Source organism: Aspergillus mulundensis, assembly GCF_003369625.1.
Source record: "Aspergillus mulundensis strain DSM 5745 chromosome Unknown scaffold_6, whole genome shotgun sequence".
NCBI lineage: Eukaryota > Fungi > Ascomycota > Eurotiomycetes > Eurotiales > Aspergillaceae > Aspergillus > Aspergillus mulundensis.
The window spans coordinates 198,844-220,622 of record NW_020797894.1 but is presented as its reverse complement, the minus strand read 5'-3'; the positions used below and the strand labels follow the sequence as shown (position 1 = coordinate 220,622).

General features: G+C 53.4%; 8 protein-coding genes across 8 annotated transcripts; 3 read left to right on the top strand and 5 right to left on the bottom strand.

Annotated features, from left to right (window-relative positions):
- Positions 1-139: 139 nt before the first annotated feature.
- On the top strand, positions 140-2,590 carry DSM5745_06288 (uncharacterized protein; the record flags this gene model as incomplete). Its single annotated transcript, XM_026748304.1, has 5 exons — positions 140-174; positions 229-483; positions 536-961; positions 1,383-1,946; positions 2,011-2,590. 5 exons carry the CDS (start codon positions 140-142, stop codon positions 2,588-2,590), a joined length of 1,860 nt encoding a protein of 619 aa, XP_026602608.1.
- Positions 2,591-3,253: 663 nt separating this feature from the next.
- DSM5745_06287 (Ankyrin repeat-containing protein) lies at positions 3,254-6,548 on the bottom strand (the record flags this gene model as incomplete). Its single annotated transcript, XM_026748303.1, has 5 exons — positions 3,254-3,267; positions 3,320-5,148; positions 5,200-6,020; positions 6,068-6,389; positions 6,442-6,548. 5 exons carry the CDS (start codon positions 6,546-6,548, stop codon positions 3,254-3,256), a joined length of 3,093 nt encoding a protein of 1,030 aa, XP_026602607.1.
- Positions 6,549-7,294: 746 nt separating this feature from the next.
- Positions 7,295-8,124, bottom strand: DSM5745_06286 (uncharacterized protein; the record flags this gene model as incomplete). Its single annotated transcript, XM_026748302.1, has 2 exons — positions 7,295-7,416; positions 7,479-8,124. 2 exons carry the CDS (start codon positions 8,122-8,124, stop codon positions 7,295-7,297), a joined length of 768 nt encoding a protein of 255 aa, XP_026602606.1.
- Positions 8,125-10,696: 2,572 nt separating this feature from the next.
- DSM5745_06285 (sugar porter family MFS transporter) lies at positions 10,697-12,453 on the top strand (the record flags this gene model as incomplete). Its single annotated transcript, XM_026748301.1, has 5 exons — positions 10,697-10,725; positions 10,776-10,884; positions 10,934-11,014; positions 11,062-11,215; positions 11,261-12,453. 5 exons carry the CDS (start codon positions 10,697-10,699, stop codon positions 12,451-12,453), a joined length of 1,566 nt encoding a protein of 521 aa, XP_026602605.1.
- A 498-nt stretch (positions 12,454-12,951) lies between these two features.
- On the bottom strand, positions 12,952-14,651 carry DSM5745_06284 (uncharacterized protein; the record flags this gene model as incomplete). The annotated part of the gene is made up of 2 exons (XM_026748300.1): positions 12,952-13,025; positions 13,076-14,651. 2 exons carry the CDS (start codon positions 14,649-14,651, stop codon positions 12,952-12,954), a joined length of 1,650 nt encoding a protein of 549 aa, XP_026602604.1.
- A 498-nt stretch (positions 14,652-15,149) lies between these two features.
- Positions 15,150-16,262, bottom strand: DSM5745_06283 (uncharacterized protein; the record flags this gene model as incomplete). The annotated part of the gene is made up of 1 exon (XM_026748299.1): positions 15,150-16,262. The coding sequence occupies one exon, from the start codon at positions 16,260-16,262 to the stop codon at positions 15,150-15,152; it is 1,113 nt and encodes a 370-aa protein (XP_026602603.1).
- A 590-nt stretch (positions 16,263-16,852) lies between these two features.
- Positions 16,853-17,739, bottom strand: DSM5745_06282 (uncharacterized protein; the record flags this gene model as incomplete). The annotated part of the gene is made up of 2 exons (XM_026748298.1): positions 16,853-17,409; positions 17,469-17,739. The coding sequence occupies 2 exons, from the start codon at positions 17,737-17,739 to the stop codon at positions 16,853-16,855; spliced, it is 828 nt and encodes a 275-aa protein (XP_026602602.1).
- Positions 17,740-18,373: 634 nt separating this feature from the next.
- On the top strand, positions 18,374-20,705 carry DSM5745_06281 (DUF3405 domain-containing protein; the record flags this gene model as incomplete). Its single annotated transcript, XM_026748297.1, has 5 exons — positions 18,374-18,642; positions 18,696-19,523; positions 19,575-20,430; positions 20,496-20,540; positions 20,604-20,705. The coding sequence occupies 5 exons, from the start codon at positions 18,374-18,376 to the stop codon at positions 20,703-20,705; spliced, it is 2,100 nt and encodes a 699-aa protein (XP_026602601.1).
- Positions 20,706-21,779: the final 1,074 nt, after the last annotated feature.

Below are 21,779 nucleotides of genomic sequence, written 5' to 3'. Positions count from 1 at the left end.
CTTATCTGGATCCTCGCTTAAAGGCTGGTGGCTTGTTTAGTCACTTTTGGGAACATATTTCTGCACCTCGCTTCATCCACGCCCCTCCTTACCTTTCATAATATCTCATTCATTGACCTAATCAATCCTGGTTCCGAATATGATTGCGAGCATGCTGGTGGTCATTATCAGCTTGTGTGTATTGGAGCTACATCAGTTAATATTCCCAAAAAGCTAACATCCAAATAGCATTGTCCTTCTTTCGGTCTTTGCCTCCTTCGTCCCTCATATACATCACGCCTGGCTGGACAAGGGCTCTAGAAGCATTTCATTGCGCTACCTACTGTCCAATGTCATTTGTTCCACGGAGCATCTACTATTTGTCTTCTTTTACACGATCAATCTCCCGGTCGAGACCGGGTACTGGACGCACCATCCGCGGAACGCACTTGACTGGGTCAACTTCGTGCAGGTGGTGGGCGTATGGACCTTGTGGAATCTCTTGTGAGCCCAACCCATCGTCAACAAGCGACCGGACTCGCACTAAAGCTTCTAGACTGGGGCTCAACCTCTACCACAACCCCACCAGTCGCCTTCGCAAGGCCTCAACAGTTGTCACTTATCTCGGCTTTCTCATGGTATCCATAGCCCCAGTCATCGCAGACGCAGTGTCGGACATCTTCTGTCCTCCACACCATCCGAGCTGCCCGGAGCAGGAGCGAGACCCTATCGCTCTCTTCCAGGGCCTGCATGCCGTCGTTCTCCTGCCCTTTCTCACGACGATCCCACTGGTCGTAGGAATCATCAAGCAAGCCCGCATGCTGTTGCAAACTCAAAGTCTGCCTGGGCTTAAGCTGCAGACCGCGGCGTTCCTGCTCTCCGCCCTGTCCTGGGTCCCTAGAGTCTCTGTTCCATGGGATCTCTACCTTGATGGCGGACACCCGGTCATTCTGGTTATCAATGCATGGTACCACATGGTTGGGTTTGTTGCTGTCAACGACGCAGTCTTTGCTCTGGGGCAAGGAATCTTGTTGTGGCTGTCTTTGCGACAGATCAGACTGGCAGGCGAAGGAGAAAGACGGCCGCTTTTGGGATGATTCACCTTGATTTGGCTCACGACATCCTTTCCATGGCTATTCCCCATCCTCTCCTCAAAATTCTAGTGTATATGGTACCGTATTCTGCCATTTCTCTCAGTAAACGTCGAGTACGTGAAATCGAAGATTACTAAGCAAGGGCCTGTACTAGTTGAAGTCCCTCTCTCCCACTTTTCTTCTTTCTCTACTTGCCTTGGTGTAACCTGCCATGGATCCTGAGCTTGAATCAAATATCAGATTCTCTGACCATGATCGACGGTGAGATTCTCCCGACCTGCTCTTGTTCCAAACTAACAACCCTCCTAGTCCAAACACGCCCAAATTATCCATAGAGATTGAGCCCACCAGTCCACAGATGGCACTAGATAACCCGAGCGGGTTCATCGTCACTATCCGCCGGGCAGTAGATGACTGCGACAAGCCTTGCATTTTCCGCTGGAACTTCCTGCAGGACGGATGGGGCCCGTCCGGCTTCATGCTTTTTCAGCGAACGCCAGACGGTCTGAAAAGGGTGGAGGGGGCGCCCAAGCCATCACCCCCCCAGACGTACAAGCTCACCGGATATGAAGTCGAGACAGAAGAGCTTCTTCCGGGCCAAACGCTCCGGAGAAATATAGGTCACCCGTATCCCTTCTGGGACCACATGGTCGCTGGTGAGCGATACGAGCTCTTCTGGCCGGGGGCGCAATATGCCTTGTGGGCTTGGGGCACCTTACGCGAGCATTGGGGTCAAGAGATTGGGGCTTCCTCGGGGCTACCACCTGTTATCATCCCGGGGGGGCCATGCTGTTCGTTTACCTGCGTCGAGGTGGAAGAACGGTTGGAATCTAATGAGCCCGACGACCCTCCGGTGGAGAAAGAGGAACGAATGTGAGAAGTCCTCGCATGATATCTCTGTCTTTCCCGTGGCTGATATACTGCTTACTATTTGTAGCCCTGGCACCCCTTGCATCAGTGTGATCCTGGAAGGCCCGTCGACGATTTCCCGACGGGAAAAGATCTGTCTCACAGTGAAGATCACGCACGAGGGTCTAACGAATGGCGAGCACGAGGCAAGTAGCTGCGCTGCTACAAAGCCGATCATCATACACAGCTACCCGTTCTCTGGCGATAACTTCCGACTGCAACGCCGCTGCCAGGGACAGTGGAAGACTTATTTCGACGACGAGCGGAATCCGGGCTGGATGATTGTCGATGAACCGGACGTCGAGGTCCACGTCGCGGACTCGCCGTTCTTCTGCTGCCTCGAGCCCGGGGAAACCCTGGTTAAACACCGTTCGCTTGGTTATCTGGACTTGCATCCCGAGGCGGTGATCGGGGACACATATCGGTACCGGTACTGGGGGGGCTGCGTGGACTGGTGGGTTTGGGGCGATCGCGAAGAGCATGCGGGGACTGTGGTGAAATTGCCATGCTGGCTGAATGATCATGTCGTTGACCCTGTTGATAATGATGGGAGGCCGGTTATCGTGGTCCCGTCGTCTAATTCGGTCGAGTTTACTGTTGTTGATTGATTGAGTTGGACAACGAGTTTCGCTTGTGTGTGCTGGTTGAGTACCTAGATTTCTTATGGATCGATATGTACATTGACATTGGGTCTGCTGAAACGTAGAACAAAGATCACGCACGATCATGCTACTCCATCAGTCGCAGCTCTTCTGCAAAAAGCTTCGGATCTCGATCACAGACATTCAACTACGGTCCATTGGAACAGTGGATTATCTTACGCCGGCGTTAGCCCACTGAGGAAAGTATGGCAGGTATAAGAAGAGGGCGTTTGTTCATAACCTCATGTGGCTAATGACAATCAGCCTTTTATATGTCGGATGTTGGTAATGCAATATTTTGTCACCCATGGTGTCTTCGTGGATTCGTCGCTTCTGTCTTATGATGAAACTAACTTAAGTTCCAAGGTTGTACCTCATGCCCGCCTCTTCTGCCTCGAAACCACCAAGTACGGTATCCTTTATGCTGCAGACTCGAACGTTATGATATAGAAACCATGAGAGCACGGTAATGGGATTGGACTGGACTTCTCCCGTCACCATTCCTGCCTTTCAAAATCAGACGAGGAGCTATTCTCCAGGTGCTGCTCTTAGTATCGAGGCCCTGCTGTCAAAACTGTAGACCGCACAGGGGACAGCGTGGTCTCCCCTGAATGCAGCTTGGGCAATAAATCACCGTGCCTCCCCTAGTACCGTCTTTTCTTGAGACCGCCCTACACCTCCTGCAAAGGCACGCACGCGACAGAGTCCGTGTATCCAAGCAAACATCACAGTGCTCGTAAAATGAATCCTGTGACACAGCATGCTGTGTGAAGGGGAGGGCATTGATAGTGAGCTGGAGATTCTGGTCAGGCGAGTCACTCCTGGCTTTGAGGAGGTCGGTGATATCGGCCCAGGCTTTTGCCTGAGACGCGTAGGGGTAGTTGGTAGAGGATACCTGTCTGCGATATGACTCTTGCAGGGGTGTGAATCTGAGTTTGTCCTGGATCTGGATCTCAATGTCGGGATGGTCGAGCAGCGTTTTCACCACGTCCACTCTGCCTGCGCACACGGCGGCGAACAGCGGCGTGCGCCCGAAGATGTCGCGCGGGTTCGGGCTGCATCCGGCTGCCAGGATGCCCTGCACGAGGGAGACGTCGCCGCCCCAGCAGGCCCAATGTAGAGGCGCGCGGTGGAACTCGTCGCGGAAGCTGGGGCTGCTAGAGTCCCGAAGCAGGCCTGTGAAAGTATCTATGTCCTCCTCACTCTGGGGCGTTGACGCCGCCAAACACCGCAGTCCCCAGAAGTAGGGCGAGACGTCGGTGCCCATCATCATGCGCGCGGGGTGTGTGCCGTGCTCGAGGAGGAGTCTGGTGATTTTGATATAGCCTTTCCGCGCTGCAGCGGTCAACGCTTCAGCAAGAAGCCCACTTTTGGTTTTGGAGTCTGCCCTCGGGCCCAGCAGCAGTTTGACGGCGTCCAAGTGGCCATTGGCTGCTGCGGCATACAAGGGGGTCTCCTGGAGTATATTTTTCTTGTTGGGTTCTGCCCCTGCATCCAGCAACATTTGGACGACGAGGGCGTGGTTACCACTGCTGCACAGTGAGCCAGACTTGAACTGAGTTGCAGTCGTCCCTTTTGCAGCGAAGAAAAGGGCGGTCTCTATGCGTTTATTCTCAACATGGACGTTTGCACCGCTATCGATCAGTTGTCTGACTACCTCCACATGGCCATATGCTGCGGCGTAAAGGAGTGGCGTGGAGCCCTCCTTTGTAACAGGGTTAACATCAGCTCCATGTTCGAGGAGGAACCTGACTGCTGCTGCTTTGCCATACCCTGAAGCCCAGGTGAGTGGCGTCCGGCCAAGGTGGTCTCTGACATTGACCAGGCTGCTGTCAGGACTAATCAGCCTTTCTATATAATCCTCGACGTCCATGATCGAGGCGAAATGAAGTCCGGAGAATCCGAAGTCTGCTGATGACAGACCTAGCATCTCCCGCATGCACCGAGAAACCTTGGCGTCGTTCTTGATGAATGCATCGAGCAGCAGGCCATTGCCTGGGTCCTGGCGGAGATGGGTTCCTATCTCATGAGCCGCGTACTGATAGAACGGATACTTCTGCCTATCATCAAAGGACAGGTAGGTAAGGCAGGTGTCCGTGAGATATCCGTGGACCCCTGGGAACCAAGATTGCCACGTCCGTTCCAAATACTCCTGAGCTGTAGGATGCACCAGCCTGGTGGTGTTGCTGTTACAGTCCACCACGACCAGGCCACAGCAGACAGAAATCAGCTCCCCGAGATCGATGATGTTGGTTGCGTCGAACTCGGGTTCACCGATTTCCACAGCAATGGCCTCTTGAAGCTCCACAGAGCTGAGTGTTCGTGCAGAGAATGTCACCCAGCCAATGATCCTCCTGGCTAGGTCTTGGGAAAAGGCGCTCTGCTGCTCAATCCTCTTCATGGTCTCGTCATACACTTGGTCGTAAGCCCCTGAGCCCGTTTTGATCCTGTTTCCGAGTGCCCGGACGCTTTTCTCGTTTCTTTCGTGCATGACCAGATTGTAATAAAGACAAACAAGCAGGAATCTAGAGTACGTCAGTGGTTCAAGTATCGGCAGGACTGTGGCCATCACTCACATGCCGTCCGCAAAGTCAAGCATCTGGTTCCGCATATCTTTCCAAAGCTCGGGCTTCCTCTGCAGAAATTCCGGAAGGTAAACCAGGTTTCCTTCGAGAAAGCTTTCCATATCGTCCCTGCTGGCTTTGACGTCCAAGGCAATATGGTTGTTTTGAAAGAGCTTCTCCGGCTCAGTGGCGTGCCGGGTGGTTGCAAGGAATCTGACCTTTGTATGGCCATTGAGATCAAGAATCCTGCCTATCCAGGTAAGGAACTGACGCCGTACGTATATGTCGCAGCATTCGTCTAGTGCGTCAACGACGATAAAGACCTCAGTACATTTGGACGCCGCGAACTCAAGCATGTCTTGAGCTTCTTCTGCAGCCAAGGGGTGACCACTGCGTAGACGCATGGAGTATTTGGCAACTGCGGCGACCGTCGCGTACAGGTCTGGGTTTCCCTGCAGCATTTGTCTCAGCAGGCTGGAAAGAAGGTCAGGATAACCCAGCCGCCCGCGGGGAGTAAAGAAATGATAGGCAATGGCGACAGTCCCTTTGCCTGCAAATTCGGTTTGGAGATGATAAATCGCGATCGAAGCGAGGACTGTCTTGCCTGCTCCAGGGGATCCAGTGCAGAGCAGGGTATTGTTACCCTTCTCGGCACTGGACACCCAGAGCAGGAACTGCTGGCTCTCCAGGAACCATTTCCCGGTCCCGGCATGCCGCATGTTGAGGATGCGGTGCTGCTGTTGCGAGGCATCGACCGTGTAGATTGATGCCAGCATCTGATTGCGCAGCTGCACGTTCTGGTTGGCTTTGATGGATTGGATATCTCCCCCATTCTGCAAGGTAAGGTCCCTTGTCGAGCAGGGTATCAGCGCTCACTCACAGTACGTTGAAGGGGAAAAGGATACCAGTTGATTCTACTCATGACCAAGTTCCAGAGCGTGAGACAATAAGTGATCCGACTTCTCAGGCTTTCGATTTCGACAGGATCCCAATGCACTCGGCTCCACGCCCGAAGAGCCCTGCTTTTCCAGTCGGGAGTCGCATATGCAATAACATTGTGCTTGCTGAGCCTGTTATCAATCTCCAAGAAGACTTCGCGGCCTTGCTGAGCGATCAGGTCCAGCTCCATTGTCTGGTTTGCGCAAAGACCATCTTTCGGGAGGTCATGGAGGTCATGGAGGACGGCCCAGAGGCTCTTCACACTAACCTCGGTCGGTTTGAGTGAACGATTGCCGAGTGGGCGGAATTGCTTACTCTGTATAAATAGCTTTGAATCCACTGGGGGCCTGGGCGAATCGCTTTTTCAGGTCATCGGCGAGTTGCAACGTGCTGAGGATATCGCAGCTGAAACCGAAGCTCATGCTGAACTCGGATCGCCTGCCTGTGCGCTCGGGTCTGCCCAAGCGGAGGACTCGAGGAGGACGAGGCAAGATGGAGGGTTGGAGTGCGACCGAGCGGGGTGGCACGATCGACTGGGCGCCTGCATGCTGCCCTTACTACAACAGGCTTAGGCATGCTTGCAGTGAGGTGGCAGTAGCGGTATAAGAGGAGATAACACGTCATCAACTACAATTCACACAGGGAACATACTGCTTGATAGACAGTTATGCATAGTTCTGTTACATGTGTCTGATGTCTATCCCATCTGCCAGTTGTAGCTATGATACCTAACCCTACCTTTGCTTCAACGCTGACCCACCGGGTTGTTCAAAATGAATCAGGCTAGCCTCTTTCAATGCCAGAGCATGATTGGTTGAATGATTAGAGGCTGTTGATGTGGCTTGATTTCCATCATCAGTCCTGTTTACCATATGTACACTTACAGTTCAGTGTTGCAAATCATGCGACTATAACCAAGGCTTATGAGCCTCTGTAAGGAATAGCAGATTGAATAGTATCTCCACTGAAGCTCTGAATCCGGATTCCCATGGTCTGGCTTAAGGTCATTTGCAGGTAAGAGAATCTTTCCATGAGGTGCAGGATACTCCAAGAAGTCCAACTTCTTGATATGGTGTAGCCCTAAGCAAGACCTTGCTTCCACTAAACCCTCGTTGATTGCTTAAAGGACTAAACAACCAACATCAAAGTTCCATCAACGACATACCAATTAACTAGCACTCCCTGGGACAACAGTATCATAACCGTCCGTTTCACCACTGTCAGTCTCGTACCAGCTTACATTGTCAAGCAACAAAGCCCTGGTCGTTCCGTCAACATAATCCTCCGTATCTGACATGCCATAGTTAGCTCGTTGACCCTTATGCGTCCACTCCAATCCAATCAATACTGACCATAGGCATATATCCCATTCTTAAAGTACCACCCAGAAGATAGCGCGTCTCCGTCCCACGTCCCAAAACCAACATCGATGCCGTCCACGCCGTACACCTGCGTCCCATCCCACCAAACCTCGTATACCCCGTCTCCCTTCTGCGAAACCCTCATATGCACAACAACCCCATGCCACGTCTCGCGCTCAATATCGGCAACAAGCGTGGTCGTCGTCGCATCCCCGCACGCAGCGCGGTGCTCAGCCACAAGCGCATTATCCACGATCTGCAACCCGCCGCACCAGGACGAGCAGCCCCCCGGACAGAACTGCTGCGCGATAATGGTGCTCCTGTTAGTTGGGAATGAGTCTGAAGAGACATGGAGGTTGAAGCCCTGCCACCCTTCCTTTGTCATCTGGGCGACGTTGGTGGAGGTGCCCTCTTCAAAGACGCAGATCTCGACGCCCTTGTCGTCCCGGGTGCCGTCGAAGTCGCTTTCGTCGAAGGTGAAGACCGCGTTGTCGGCGCTTGTGGTGACGCTGGATGGGGACTTGAGGTTGCATGCTGAGAATGGGGAGAGCGAGGAGGTGAAGGAGGCTGTGTAGAGGGTTCCTGCTAGGGCTGAGTCCAGGAGGAACGGGGCCAGGAGAAGATACTTGGCAGGCATTGTGATGATGTGAGTGTAATAAGGCCAACCAAGTCCGGATTTGGGATTTCGCAGGAAGTGCAAATTGCTTAAGTACACTTCCTGCCCCTGTACATCTCCGGGATTTCGCCCGGGGTTGAGAAACGCAATGAACAGGAGCAGAAGAGAATTGCCGCTGATCATGGATTGACCCCGTAATGGTCACGCTTTGGCAATGAGGAAGACACTTCAGTCAAGTGACTCTAACCAGTCATAAACTACATGCGTATATTAGCGCGTGTCAAGTACAGTAAATCTCCACTGTAATATCCGAGTGCCGTAGATCCCTCGTGCTTATAGCCCGTCTTTTCCGTCACGTACGTGTCCCAACTTCCCTATAGTCGTTGCTTACTGGGCTCATATCTGTAGTCGGAGCACCTCCCAGACTTTCCCCGGAGCCCGATGGGGATCGGGCTAAATGCCGGAGCCCTCGTTAACCCATATAAGCTTTACTATTGACTTAGCTTTTATATGAGCACTACGGATCACTGGAGTAACGCCTTTAATAACTCGGTGATTGGATAGCTCGTCAAAAGCGGAGTGAACGGATACGACTAGGATAGAGCTGAGAGGGCAAATGACTCATTACAGCACCGGGCATATAAACTCTCGAAATCCAAGCACATGGAGCCTGTGCCTAACTCACAATGACACCAACATAGCAGACCACCCGTCTCCTCCACGGCATCTGAGCCATCGTCGGCGGCCACGGCCCTCCCCTAATTCTCCTTCCAGGCTGGTCCCAAACCGCAGAGGCATACAGCGGTATTTTCGAGCCTCTTTCTAAACGCTATCAGTTCTTCGCCCTCGACCCCCCAGGTCTAGGCGACTCAGCTGCCCTCGCAAACCGCTACGACACCGCAAACATAAGCAAAATCATGGCCGAAGCGATCCACGACATCGTGAAAGACAAACCCTACCATCTCGTCGGCCACGACGTAGGCGGGTGGATCGCCTACCCCTGGGCCGCTCAATTCCAGCGTCGCCTCAAATCGCTCAGTATCCTGGACGCCTCGGTGCCCGGGTTCATGCCGCAGCTCCAGTTCCCGCTGTCCCGCGAGACAAACTTGCGGCTCTGGCGGTTCTCGTTCAATGCGCTGCCGGAGGTACCTGGGATTCTGACGCGGGGGAGGGAGAGGGAGCTCCTGGGCTGGTTCTTTAAGCTAAAGACGGTGAATGCGCAGCGCTTCCACAGGGATTACTTTGAGCGGTATATCCAGGCGTATTCGAGGCCTGGGGCTATGAGTCGGGGCTTCGAGTACTATCGGGCCTTTGAGACGAGTGCGAGGCAGAATCTGGAGTTTGCGAAGATGCCGCTTGAGATCCCGGTGTTGGCTTTTGGGGGTGTGGGGTCTGTTGGGGAGGGTATGGTTGGTTTGGCGAGGAAGTTTGCGAAGAATGTTGATGGGGGTGTGGTTGAGGATTGTGGGCATTTTCTTCCTGAGGAGCAGCCTGCTGCTGTTGCAGAGAGGTTGTTGGAGTTTTTGGAGGGGAATGATACGGTGTGAAATGTCTTGCGCATCAAACCGATATCGAAGCCGTGTAGGATACATTTCAATGACGTATTACATTCATAGATGCAAGATGCTCCCAGACCATTTGTTTATTTGCGATATCGGCGCAGCGGCAGCAGGGATTCAGACTCAACCGGTTCGAGGTGTTGGCTAGATAATCATGTAAGTCATGGTTTGTCCATAGGACTTCCGGGGACGAAGTTGGACCGAAGATCTTGGACTGGGATAGGCGGTGGTTTGTCTCTTGTGGAGAATAAGCTTTTGTTTATGAATAGATGTGGAAAGGACTGTAACGACTTGCCAGATGTATGCGGTAGTAGCCCTAACACGGCATCTAGGATACCAGCCCTAGCCAACTGGTAGTATCCAGGCCTAGATATGATATGGCATCAAGTACCATCAAAGTAAGGTACCAACTACCAGATGACTATCACGTTCCATACTTGCAGGCTGTTTCTGTCTTCAAGGATCACTTGAACGTGGATGATGGCACAGTCTACCCTAGGTACTGGTAGGGTTTGGCAGGAAAAGGTGCAACCAAGCATCTCAGAGTGAAGACGGCGATCTACCACATGAATGCATCCGTCCTCATGAGCTGGCCATTGCTGTAAGCGTCAATCCAGCCTCAGCGCCCAGCTTCCATATTCCGCGGCACCAATATAAGAGTAGAGCTCAGACCCCTCATGCCTCCAGATTACAGTGAGCCTCTACCCCAGGATTGTGGCGGCCGAGTTTAGCCTATTCAGCCGACAGGGTCCTGGGTAAAGGCTCATGGGATACATCCAGAGGCGATATCAAGTTGTTTTTCAGCCTGATCCCGGAATCATTGACGCTCGTTCACATCATTGGTGTCAATTTGATTTGATATTCCTCCAATGGTTCACATTGCTCTCATTGAGCTCAGACATATAGTCCCAGCAGGATGGCAGCAGACGTTGATTACTGAGACTGGGCGTAGATAAAGCAGACGGAGTCCTCCCTAGCCCTAGGTTGTTGATCAACTCGTTCACCTGCGTCCAAGCATACTCACGACGGACAAGATGGTCCACAAGACTCGAGTCTACAACTGGTATGTCTGCCGCTGTCTCGTCGAACTCTCCAGGGCTCTAACTTTCTCAGGTACATCTGCCTGGTGGCAGCCGGGTGCATGGTGTTGATGGGCTACGATGCCTCCGTCTTCAACTCGGTGCAGAACTCGGATAACTGGCACGCATACTTCGAGAATCCCGTATGCACAAGATTCGGGTAACAGCATTATCTCTGGCTTACTCGCGCAGAACAGCTACATGCTCGGTCTGATGAATACGGTCTACACAGTCGGTGGGATCATCACGGGATGGTTCTTTGCTGGCCCTTTGGTAAATCGCCCAGCAAATACAGCCCAACGAGGCTAACAGGTGGACAGGCTGACTATCTCGGTCGTCGCTGGGCAATGGGCATCGGCTGCTTTATCACCATCATCGCCACCTTCATCCAATGCTTCCCGCCTCCCAGCAACCCGGTGCCTGCGTTCATGGCTGGTCGAGTGCTCATCGGCATGGGCCAGGCTCTTGCTATCGGTATGCCTCTCCATCTGAATCTCTAGAACAAGCTAATAGCTCCAGCTGCCGGTCCAATCTACATCGGCGAGGTGACCCCCTCATACATCCGCGGTCTCGTCATGGCCTTCTGGCAGATGTTCTACTCCGTCGGCTCCTTCGTCGCCTACTGGGTGAACTACGCAGCCGGCAAACACAGAGACGAACTCGGCGAGTGGGACTGGAAGATGGTCGTGATCTTCCAGCTCCTCCTGCCCATCGTCATCATCAGCCAGCTCCCCTTCATGCCCGAGTCCCCCCGCTGGCTCATCCAGCGCAGAGACGACGTCGACGGCGCCCGCAAAGTCCTCGCCCAAGTCCGCGACACCGAGCACGAAATCGAGTCCGAGCTCCTGACCATCCGCGAAGCAATCCAGTTCGAAAAGGAAGCCCTCGACCACGGCAAACGCGCATACATGACGCTCGTCAAAGACGCCTCCATCCGCAAGCGCCTCCTCCTAACATTCGTGCTGAACATCGGCCAGCAACTCACCGGCCAGGGCACATTCAACTCGTACTCGTCCACAATCTACCAGAAGATTTGGCCGGACGGCGACACAATCAACCTGATCAACGCGCTGAACGCAACCTTCGGGATCCTCTTCACCCTCAACGCAACCTGGACAGTCGACCGCTTCGGCCGCAAGTTCCTGCTCATCGTCGGCGCGATCGGGATGGCCGTGTGCATGCTCATCACGGCCCTAGTCGGCCTGCAGACGCCGTCCACAGCCGAGGGGGCCAAGACCCAGCCCGTCGGCATCGCCATCGTCTTCCTCATGTTTCTCTTCGCCTTCTTCTACAAGCCGTCCTGGGGCGCGACGGTGTGGATCTACACGGCCGAGGTGTTTCCAATGAATGTGCGCGCGCAGGCGGTGGGCATGTGCTCGCAGATGCAGGGGGTTGCGAACACGATCTTCCAGCAGTTCTTCCCGACGTTCTACGAGAATGAAGGGCTGAAGTCGTTCTTCTTCTTCATGACCTGTAATGTCTTCCTCGCGGCGTTTGTGTGGTTCCTTATCCCGGAGACGAAGAAGGTGGCTCTTGAGGAGATGGATACGTTGTTTGGTGGGCAGAGTCATGTTTCGCACGGGGCGATCCTTATGCAGCAGGCCAAGCAGGGGCAGTTTGAGGTTGATGGTGAGGAGAGGGGGGTGGGTGGGGACGGGGATAAGGGAGTAGAGGTTGCGGCGGCGGAGCAGAATGCTGGTGCTAAGCAGTAGGCTTGGGGACCAGGGAATGCAGTAAGATTGTAGGAATATTTGATCATGCTAAGTAGGGCTAAGTTGATAGGGCAGTTAATGAGATGGATTATAGCTCTCTATGCAGACCTATCTACCTAAGCGCTGGACATGATAGGTATGGTATGCTCGCCAGCCTTAAGGCTTCGGTAGCCCAGATTCTATAAGCTCAATGTAGATATATCAGGCTAAATAGAGTCACTTCTGTGGAGGTAGTTCATGCCTAGCCCTTGGCACATATCAATGCAGAAGCCTGAGCCGACTGTGATTCGATTCCCCGCCGGGACCAGACGTCTTAACCCGACGGAGCATCGAGGCTTTGCCACCAATCAGGTCTTCCCAGTCACAGAGCTGTATATGTTAAAGACACTACCGGTATAATCGAATCATGGGGTACAGGTGCCGGGTTGCCTGTATCCAGCTCAGATAATTCTACGCAAAGTTGGAAGTATCACCAGAACAGATTGATTGAATTTACAACTAATCCAAAATCTCAAATCCCTTAAATCTAGCCGGACCTCCATCTCCATGAGCGTATATAGCGTATACCGTCCCTGTCAGATTCATTAGCCCAGTGCCAGCCCTAACCCTAAGGCAGACCAACCTGTGAAATCATCGCCGCTCAGAGCAGAACACGGAACCTCGCCAAGTTGAACGCTCTCTGTCTGCCCATTGGAGGCTGTCTTAACGCACTCAAACGTATATTTAGCCAGCCTTGAAGTGATGGTCAGTTGCAGGGCCATGTCGCCCTCGACGGAGACGGAGCTCAGAGTCGTCAGCGGCTTCTCGGCCTGTTGGATTTGTAGACTCAGACTTGAATCCGATGCGCTGTACTCGAGAGCCACAAATCGGAATGTGTCTTTGTACACCGTCAACCCGCAGAAGGGCCCGGTAGTGTCGGCGCTGTCCAGGGGGAGGCTGACCCTGGCAATGGAGTCAAGCGAGGTCTGCCTCTGTCCGACAAAGCTCACTGTGCCTTTTTCCACGCCGAGATTCATCTCCGTAGGGAACAGCAATATCTCGTCTGCTTGCTGTTCGTAATGTCTCAAATCTGGCGTCCTCAGATAGACAGTCAACGGCGACGCGAGCTCTACCCCCCTCCACTGCCTTTCCTTTACCTTAATCCGACCAACCTGCCGTCCCCTTGAAACACGCTGTTCAACTTCCACTCTCCCAAAAACAGGGAACTCGCCCTCCTCCCACTCAACCGGAACCATGAACGTCTCCCTCCCCAACGGCCAGCACCCCGGGTGTTCCTTAAACTGCCGTCTTCCAAGCATCACACACCACCACTTCCCTTGTGCGTCTTGGAAGAGATCCCCATGCCCAACACACTGGACCACCGCGTCACTCCCCTCCGCCGTTAGCATAGGATTCCGCTCACACCCCTCATAAGGCCCCCATATGTCCCGGGCCCGCGCCATCGTGATCTTGTGCCGGCCGTGCGTGCCTCCTTCAGCAATCAGGAGATAGAACCACCCGTCTTCGCGGTGATAGATGTGAGGACCCTCCGGGACCTTTTCTGTAGCACCGGCCCAGATATCCCTCCAGGGCGAGAGAAGCGCCCCAGTCGAAACATCGATCTCAGCCTGTCGAATGACTGTTGCAGGCGTCTTGTTGTACCCGTGCATCCAGCTCCCCTGGACATACACCCTGGTACTCCCGTCCTCCAGATCCATGAAGAAGAGACTCGGATCAATTCCGTGGAAGTCAAAGTACACGGGCTTGCTCCAAGATTTGTCATTCGCAATATCAGTCGTGGCGAGGATGAAATTCCGCGGCTGGAAGTCATCGCTGGGCGCCATGGTCGTTGACCCCGTCAGCATTGTACACACGATATAGAATGTTTTTGCTCTCTCGTGATAGCGCAGCGTCGGGGCGTAGATTCCACCCGTGAAGATCTCGCTCTTGGCTGCATTGTTGATTTTTGTTGTTGCTTGGTCGAGGGGGAGTTGCGAGGGGCGGGAGAACGCGTTTCCTGTTTCCTCAATTAGTGGAGAGCTGGACGTGACAAGGGAAAATGTACCGATGTGCTCCCAGTTTACAAGGTCTTTTGACTTGTGGATTGGGATGCCGGGGAAGAACTGGAAGCTGGAGTTGGCGAGGTAGAAGGTGTCGCCGACGCGGATGCAGGAGGGGTCTGGGTAGAAGCCTGTGATTATGGGGTTTGTAAAGGCCATTTTCCGTAAGATCAGTCCATTTGGTTATGTTACTTCGTGAACGGACGATTGCGTTCTCTAGGTATACATATTTGAAGACGTTGTAAGTTGGGGACAGGAGCTTCTGCCCTACAAGCTTAGCCAACCAATTCAGCCTAAAAAGAACTATCAGCATGATTGTTCAAGCTTCAGCTTCCACCATCAAAGGCCATTCTACACTATGCGCACGATCCTCGAGAGGCGTTCAGCCTGGGTTGGTTATTCAGGAGACATTTCTCCACCAATGAAACCATGGATCTACTATACATTTTCAGCCCTAGTTTCGAATGATCCTTTCCTTTACAAATGTTTCTATCGAGATGATTAGTGTGCCATGTGAAGGGCAGTAGGTAAATATCCAGGTATAGTAGGGTAAAATCTGGGCTGGTAGGTATGGTATGGTACATTAAGGTTCGATCTTCAATGTTCCATAGCACGCCGGTTGATCTCTGCCATGTCTAAAAGCGCTTCAAGTAGATATCAGATCTCTGACTGCCGGCAAGCCAAAACCCTAACTCCCTGGAAGCACACCTCTCCCTTGCCCTCCTCCCTCTGCTGCTTGCCAATCGCCTCAGCAAACATCTTCAGGACTATGAACGCCGGCGTCTCCTCGCTCCAGCCAAGCGCCTCTAGATCATACACTTCACTATACGTCGCCCCATTCCCGTAGATGACATCCGGCTCTCTTTCACCAGCAATGTAGTCCAACTTCCTCGTTAAATCTCCTCTCACTTTCACACCCGCAGTCTCACATCTCCTACACTGGCCCATGCAATAATCAACAGCATAAAGGACCTCCAAGCCCTTCGCAAAACGCGCCACCAAGCACTCCACCTCCTGGTAAATCGCCTCGAGCGCAAACGCGTGCGTAGGCGCCATCTCCATCTGCAGATCTGCAATGTCAATCGCGATCCGCCGGGCGCTCTGCAGCGTACCCGTGAGCTCCGTGCTCCAGGGGTAGAGGAGGATGTCGGAGAGACTGCCTTTGAAGACCCGGATGTAGGCGTCTTCGGAGCCGTCGTAGGGGTTTAGGAACCAGGGGTCGAAAGGGGTGTTGGCCAAGACGGAGGGGCCGAAGCGGAGATGCAGGGTGTCGGTTAGGTTGTTGTAGTGGATTTGCTTGCCTTTTGGCCCGCGTATGGGTAGGTTGACGGTGTTTATCTTTGTGTTGGTAGTGCTGCTTCGATTCGATGATGCGGGTGGGTTGAAAGATGAGGAGGCCTCGGGGCAGCTTTGTGCGATTGAGTCAGTTAGGAGGTAGGCTGATGGGTCTGAGGTGAGGCTGCATTTGGTATTTGCATTGCGGCAGGTAGATTGGTCTCGCTTGTTGCTGTCGCTTTGAGGGACTGGTTTGTTCTTTGTTTGTGGCACCACGACTTGGTCGAGGAATACGCTGGTCGGGGGCTCGAACTGCATGTGGACATCCTCTCCTTTCACTTCGGCTCGAGCCTGGAATATCCGCAAGCCGGTCTGAGGAGATGGAATGCACACGTCAAAGGCATGGATTCCCGGCGTTGGACATGCTTCGCGCCATATCTGGATGCGCAGTTCCGCTGGGAGATCATAGAATCGGGGGAAGCCTTGCAGGTTCATTGTCAGGACTGAACAGAGGGTTGTTTCTTTGAAGTATTAGATCCAAAGGGCTTCGGGTTTCGAGGTCCAGCGCCGGAGTTTTATGGACTCCAGTTCGGCGTCCCATGTCAGCTCAGCCCTACTTGGCCTCATTAGTGCTGACTCTCGCTGCATTTTGGACCCTCAACAATGCCCGATGGCGATCCACCCTTATTTTATTTGCTGGTTCATCCACGTAGCTGAACTCAGCTGAGCGATCGGAGTTGGAGTTTCGGTTTCATCCTCGAGCCACGCTTCCATCTTGGTCAGGTAGTTAGGGCTTTGGGCTGTGCGTAGATCTAGATACTCTAGCCAATCTATTAATCATACGTTTTCCTGAAGAATCATAGCGGGGAACAAAGGAACAACCTTATCAAGTTACCTGTAGCCCTAAGGCACAAAATAACTAGCCCTAAGTGGACGGGGGTAGGTACTAGAGTAAGTGTCCTCGCAACCCCATCTCTGGTAAATATCGAAAACAAGGCTGGAGGTGCTCAGTACTTGAAGCCAGTAAGAAGAGAAGAATAATTAAATATCTATAGATGTAAAGAGCATTTGAAGAAAGAAGCGCTTCAGCCGAACCTGGGGTTTCCTGACAATGCCGGGGTGCTCTCTGCCAGTTCAAAGGGCTGCGAGTGACGATTCTCCTGATTGACACCCTTTCGGTGGAATTCCTCGCTGACCGAGCTATAAGCCGGTATAGAGGCGAGATTACTCGTACTCGAGACCATGGACGCAGACTGCAGCCGTTGTCTCCTCTCATAAAGCGCCCAAGCTATCCCAGCCAAAGCAAGGACCCCTAGAGGCACGCCGACACCAGCCCCAATAGCGACCTCTTTCGAATTCGAGCTGGACGTGTTTGTGCCAGCGTTCAGGCAGTCGACCGTCTTGTTCTGTTCCGCCGTGCTTGTATTCGTGGTGTCCGAGTCCGATACCTGTGCGTAGTTCTCGAGAAGAGCAGCGCCCGGGATAATAGTCGCGCTCTGCAGAGTGAACGGGTCGGTATCCCAGGCGCAGCTCGGGCGAGGTCCGGTGCTGTTATTGACGATCGAGTTGCAGCAGTAGTAGACGCCTTCTTCGGTGTTGTTGTAGGGGATGATCGCGCAGCCGCCGTTGCGTTGGATGTTTGCTAGCAACGAGTCAGTTCATCCCCTTCTTGTCCTTATATTCTTGTATAGAGGTCTTTACTGCAGGCATTCGTGCACTCGTCAATCTCGAAGCTCGGATCTGTGCAGCTTCCGCGAGATAAACCGAAGGGCTGGACGATGCCCATGCAGAGACCGTTTGACAGGCAGATCGAACCACTGCCGCAGCAGGCGCTCTTGTCGCCAGACGTGCACTGGACGTCGTCGGTGGCTGGGTTGCCGTTGGGATAGTAACATGTCGCAGTGGACACCCTGAGAAGCAACGGCCCGTAGAGCAGCCAGAGCAGGGGCAAAGGCGGGTTGACGGGCTTCATCGTGCCTTCACTCAAACATGAGCCGCCGGAAGTGAAGTGCAAGAGGACAGAGACAGAGCCATTCTGGCGTCAGGGCTCAGGGGTCCGGGTTCATTCCCCTGACCAACAGCGAGAGCCTCGAGCATGGTCATCATTCGCCGGCTCGTACCGTAGCCATCGGCTTTGACGGCTTCGAGCGGCTTTTGGCCTCAACCTGCGACGGGCTCGACCAGGAAGCTTGGGCGAGGCCGGCCATTGGCGACAGGGACCCGATAGCCTGGATGGGCCGTGTGCCTGAATCATGTCGCTAAGCGCCGGGCCTCAGCCGGAGGAGCCCTAAGACCGTCTAGCGCCAGTATTTGCTTCTTCCCCCTGCTACTTCGATCATCACTGGCCAGTGGCAGCCAGCTACGTGTGTGATGGCGTGCCTTGGGGGTTTGGTGACTGGACAGTCGATCCCTGCAGCGCCGCAATCCTGTCCCCATGCGGCGATGCGCAGACTCAGGTGGGTATCACTCGGGGTCGACTTTCGTTGCGTAATCAACGAGCTCGAGGCTTATCAGAGACCCTTGGGCTGTCTGTAGTGCGCGCTTAGCTAGATCATGACTTCTTCTGATCTTCTCGCAGCTCGAGGCATGGCCATCAACTTCTAAACATGCTCAATGGCGCATCTATCTTGAACGGCCGCTTCTCAGGCCTCCCCTTTCGTTATATTCTTCTTTCGTGTCTGTTCTTAATCTTGTTATTACTTCTAATTATCCAAGCCCTCCCTAATCGACCGCATGGATTCCCGGTCTTGCTATCCAAGCCAGATATCTTGCGACCGACCGATCTCGCTGGGAGTCCTCGAGAGTGGAAACCATGGGATGACCAGGCACCTCCTGCGCATGAACCTATAGGTCTAGGGACTCTGCGCGACGTCAGGTGCGTGCTTCTGCGTCCGCTAGTTCTGCTTAGTAGTTAACATGGCTCTGCAGGGAGGCCAACTTCTACCGGGGCGGGACCTCAACCATAGAGGATTCCCATCCAAAGCACTCAATCTACGACCCTTATCCAAGTTATAACAGTCAGAGCTGGCGGCGTTTATGGAAAGGGACGTTCCATGCCTGTCAAGGTCCCCGGGGTACGACCTTGGACCGGCGAAACCCTGAAGACATGGTCCTGGCCTATCGCGGGACTCAAAAAGGTAACAATCAGACTGATCTCGATAGCTTGAAAGCCCTGACAGCGTATTCAGACTTTCCGTATCCGATGTTCGGCTCGTATAGTGCCCTTGGGCTCGACGGGTCTTCATGTACCACGCGGTTCTCACGCCTGGGCGCATATGGATACGACGATCTAGACGCCCCAGCAAGGGCCAAGTGGGACAGAGTTAATTGGGGTGCATTGCAATCCCAATGCCGGAAGAGAAATTCAGATCGATACATCTCGCCTGCTGAACAGCGCCGAATCAAAGACACATTGCCGCTCAAGCAGACTACGCCGCCAGACAACAATGACAAGCAACATTCTTCCAAAGTGAAAGAGAGAGCTGCCGTTATATTACGCGCATGGCATGACATGACGTGGACAGAGAACACGAAGCAATACATCAGGTCTCTTGTCATGGAGCTCTCTTTGCATTCAGGCGCCGAGTACGAGATCTTTCTACTTACGCATGTCAAGGATAACGAGATCCCATTGCATACGGCCGACGCAGCTCAACATCTGAAGGATCAATTTATCCCTCGTGAGTTCTGGGACATGACTGTCTTCTTCAACGAGGAGACCCTGAAGTCCTGGTATCCCAAGGTGCAGGAACATCTGTAGGCTTTCAAACTTCTCATCTTCCTTCCAGCTCACTGACCAAGTTCAAGGCCCCTCTATCAGCACCTGCAGCCAGTCCAGATCTTCTCCACACTACTCCCAGAGTTCGACTACGTCTGGCAGCTAGAGATGGACGCCCGATTTACCGGCCATGCATACCATTTCCTCGAGCGAGCTGCCGCCTTCGCAAAGAAACAACCGCGGAAATATCTCTGGGAACGCAATGCGCATTTTTATATCCCCGGTGCCCATGATACCTACGAGGTCTTCAAGCAGAATATCGACAAGGCTATGGTCGGTAAACCAAGTGTATGGGGCCCAGCACCTCCATCACACGCCTGGAAGCAGACGCAGACACCCATCGGTCCCATCCCACCAGTCCCCCGCCCCGAAGACGACAACTATACCTGGGGCGTCGACGAAGAGGCAGATCTAATAACTTTCCTTCCGCATTTTGACTCGGCCGAGACAACGTGGGTGTTTAACAATGTCCTCTTCGATCTTCCCCCTGATACGCCACGTCGGGTTTCTCCAGTGACAATGGGCCGGTACTCTCGCCTCTTACTGGGCGCCATTCATGAAGCCCAAAGCACAGCCGGTCTGGCCGTTGTCTCTGAGATGACGGCGCCGTCGTTTGCACTATGGCATGGCTTGAAGGCCGTACATGTCCCGCACCCGATCTACGCGGATGGGAAATGGATGCCCAAGGAGATCGACCGGATTGTGAACAAGGGGTCTGCTGAGAAGATGAATGGGGGATCAGATAGTATCTGGAACTGGGATCATAAGTTCGACCATATACTCTATCGCATGAGCTATATGTTTACTTCGCAGGCGGCGGAGGACTTTTATCGGCGGTGGCTCGGGTATGAGGTGGATATGGGCCAATATACGGATGGGAGTTTTGTATGTGTATCTTGTCTCGATCTGTCACTCCTTTTTGTGATCCGGACTAACTGTTTGCTCTATAGCATCAGGACCCCCAGGGGAGAAACTGGTTTGACGGGGGAGAGTTGGTAAGTTGGCCAATAGAAGCCCTTTCTGTGTTTGCAACAGGGTAAGTGCTAACATGTTCTTAGAGAGAGGATCTATATGGTCCCCTTTGCTTCCCGCCTATGTTACTTCACCCTGTGAAGAACACTGGCCTTAAGAAGGGTCCCCCGATGGCGGTTCCTGTATAGGGCGGAGAAGTGCCGGCACTTTTGACTGATATAAGACTTAGATGGGCGTATATATATAACCCTGGTGGCACATATGACCACTTAAGTCCCCTCATCCTCCAAACATCCCATCAACCTCCAAAAAGCATCCCTCCCAATCCCCGCCCAAATCCCACTCGGCCTCGGCGGACTCTCGATCTTCAACCACATCCCAGTCCCAGCATCCACTCCAGTCCAATCACAATATCAGCCTGGTACTAAAACCACCGATCAAGCTCCATATCAAACAAACAAGTGCTCGCTTCCACGATGCACCTGCGCAAACATCCCAGTCGCCCACGCCATCCCCCGCCTCCGCTCTTCCCCGTCGCCTCCGGAACCACCCCATCCCGCCGGTTCCTCGCACCCTAATAACCAGCGCTCGCCCGTAGCAGCAATGCACATCCCAGCCCGCCTCACCTGCCAGTAATTCCAACGCAGCAGGCGCGCGATCCCGCGTTTCCTGGGCGGCGTCTTCCCAGTACTCTCGCTGCGCTGTGTAGCGCGTTGTGGAGGTCTGCGCCGAGAGCGCCGCCAGGGAGGCAGGTGTTAGGGTTTGTGGTATTTTGAGGGTGGTTCAATGTACTGGAGGAGCTGTGGATGAGCTTGCCCAGGATTGGGAAGATATGGCTCTCAGAGGTGAGGCTGGTGAGTCACGGAGGGTACGGAAATATATCTGCCCTAAGTGGACATTGCTTTGTCGCTCAGCCACGGTCGCTCAGCTGTGAGGCTCGGCTAGATATCCACTGGACTTGAATCTAGTGTTACAAGCACCCTGAATAATTCCAATTATGAGATACGGTCATCCTATAAACTGGGAAGAAAAGACGTAAGAGTGTACATCGGCAGCAGGGTTGAGAATGCAGCCCTAGTATCTCTAGCAGCTGCGGCAAAATGCCCTTATAAAACAAAACAATTATGCCGTATCTTAATAAGCCGGCCGCTTAGTGTAGTGGTTTATCACGTGTCGTTTACACCGACAAGGTCGCCGGATCGAGCCCGGCAGTGGTCACTTTCTTTTTTGCGCTTCTCCTGCTCAACAGGGGCCGATTATCA